Source organism: Austrofundulus limnaeus, unplaced genomic scaffold, assembly GCF_001266775.1.
Source record: "Austrofundulus limnaeus strain Quisiro unplaced genomic scaffold, Austrofundulus_limnaeus-1.0 Scaffold320, whole genome shotgun sequence".
Lineage (NCBI taxonomy): Eukaryota > Metazoa > Chordata > Actinopteri > Cyprinodontiformes > Rivulidae > Austrofundulus > Austrofundulus limnaeus.
Genome location: NW_013952722.1, coordinates 317,052 through 318,540, shown reverse-complemented (window position 1 = coordinate 318,540; position 1,489 = coordinate 317,052). Strand labels below are relative to the sequence as shown.

Genomic DNA, 1,489 nt, shown 5'->3' with positions numbered 1-1,489 from the left:
GACCTAGTTGATGTCATCATTTACACAGAATGCTTTGCATGTAAATGAAATGGCTCCGTCTGTGTAATATACTTTTAAACTTTTAGTTCAAAAATTATAAAAACTGAACATCCTACAGTATTTTTACAGTCTTTATTTTACAGTTACAGTATATGTTTATCATATAAAGTCTAATGTTACAACTAATCGGGGATCCCTTCAAAGACCTGTCAAAGTTTAAAATTTTGACATGCAAGGTGGCAGGAGATTTGAATGCTTTCAAACAGTGGTGGGCATGGTTCTGCCAATCAGCTAACAGCAAAACATTTTTTTTGATTAGTGGATTAGCTTTTTCACTAACTTTGAGAACTGTTAGTGGACCAATCAGCTTCCACTAAATTAGATTTAGCCAATATGATGTTTGCTAACAGCTAACTAACAAGCTAACATCAACAGGTTTATGTCAGTCCACCAGTCTTCAGCTGGAAGGAGACAAAGACGTGTGACACAGACTCTTACTGGTTAGCCGTTAGTGTTAGCATCTGATTATTTTTTCATGTTTAGGACGGTAGTGTTAGCGAAGCTATATTTTTAGCTCATGGGTTATGAGTTAGCAGAGCTAAMTTTTTGGTTAGCTGTGCCCACCACTGTTTTTATGACAAAACATTAGCCGCTAGCTTGGAGAAACAGATGGCATTAGTGTGTATGCCTTCCCTTCATCACATCTTGTTTTGTTTTTTGCTGCAGTGCATCTACGGGCGTCCTGGAGGACCTCTGTTCTCTAAACACGCCTATGCAGCCGTCCTACACCACCAGCAGAACCCTGAGTTCTACAATGAGGTATTTAGACCTATGTTCCCTCCATCAGAACTGAATCAAGTCAAGGAAGTTTCAATAAGCWTTTTACAAAACTATTCTTCAGATAAAGATAGAGCTGCCTACTCAGCTGCACAACAAGCATCACCTTCTCTTCAGCTTCTTTCACATCAGCTGTGAAAACAACAGCAAGAAGAAAGACATGGTGGAAACTCCAGGTACTCTTCTAATTTCAGTTTCACCTTTCATCAGCTCTTTATTATGAGCTGAACCAGTCTAATATCTGCTCTTTGCCCCAAAGTGGGTTCAGCCTGGCTGCCTCTGCTGAGAGACGGAGGTCGGGTCGTCACGAACGAACAGCAGCTTCCTGTCACTGCTAACCTTCCCACTGGCTACCTGGGCTTCCAGGACAACAAGGTAAGACGCAGCAGAGACAGTGGTTTGTTGATGGTTTTGCTATCAGTAACATGATTATTCACCACTGTCATGAAAAACAGGTGAGAATTTGTGTTTGTCTTTTAGTCAAATATCTCATGAACAGATGAAGGGGCCGGCCACTCAGCCTGTTTTTGTGAGTCAAAGGCTGTGTCCAAAACGGCAGGACGGGTCCTCCGAAGGTCGAATTCGTCGGCCGCATACGTCACAGCACCGCGACGAAGGACGTCCAAAACTGAAGACTCCTCCGATGCGGCCG

General features: G+C 42.5%; 1 protein-coding gene across 10 annotated transcripts in view; it reads left to right on the top strand.

Moving 5' to 3' along the window:
• The window catches only part of dock9b (dedicator of cytokinesis 9b), a 148,412-nt gene that overhangs the window by 81,119 nt on the left and 65,804 nt on the right, over positions 1–1,489 (top strand). For all 10 annotated transcript variants that reach the window (XM_014022222.1, XM_014022227.1, XM_014022217.1 and 7 more), the window contains exons 18-20: positions 727–819; positions 902–1,013; positions 1,097–1,212. In XM_014022222.1, coding sequence (XP_013877676.1) covers positions 727–819; positions 902–1,013; positions 1,097–1,212 — 321 coding nt within the window. The remainder of the gene's footprint in view (positions 1–726; positions 820–901; positions 1,014–1,096; positions 1,213–1,489) is intronic.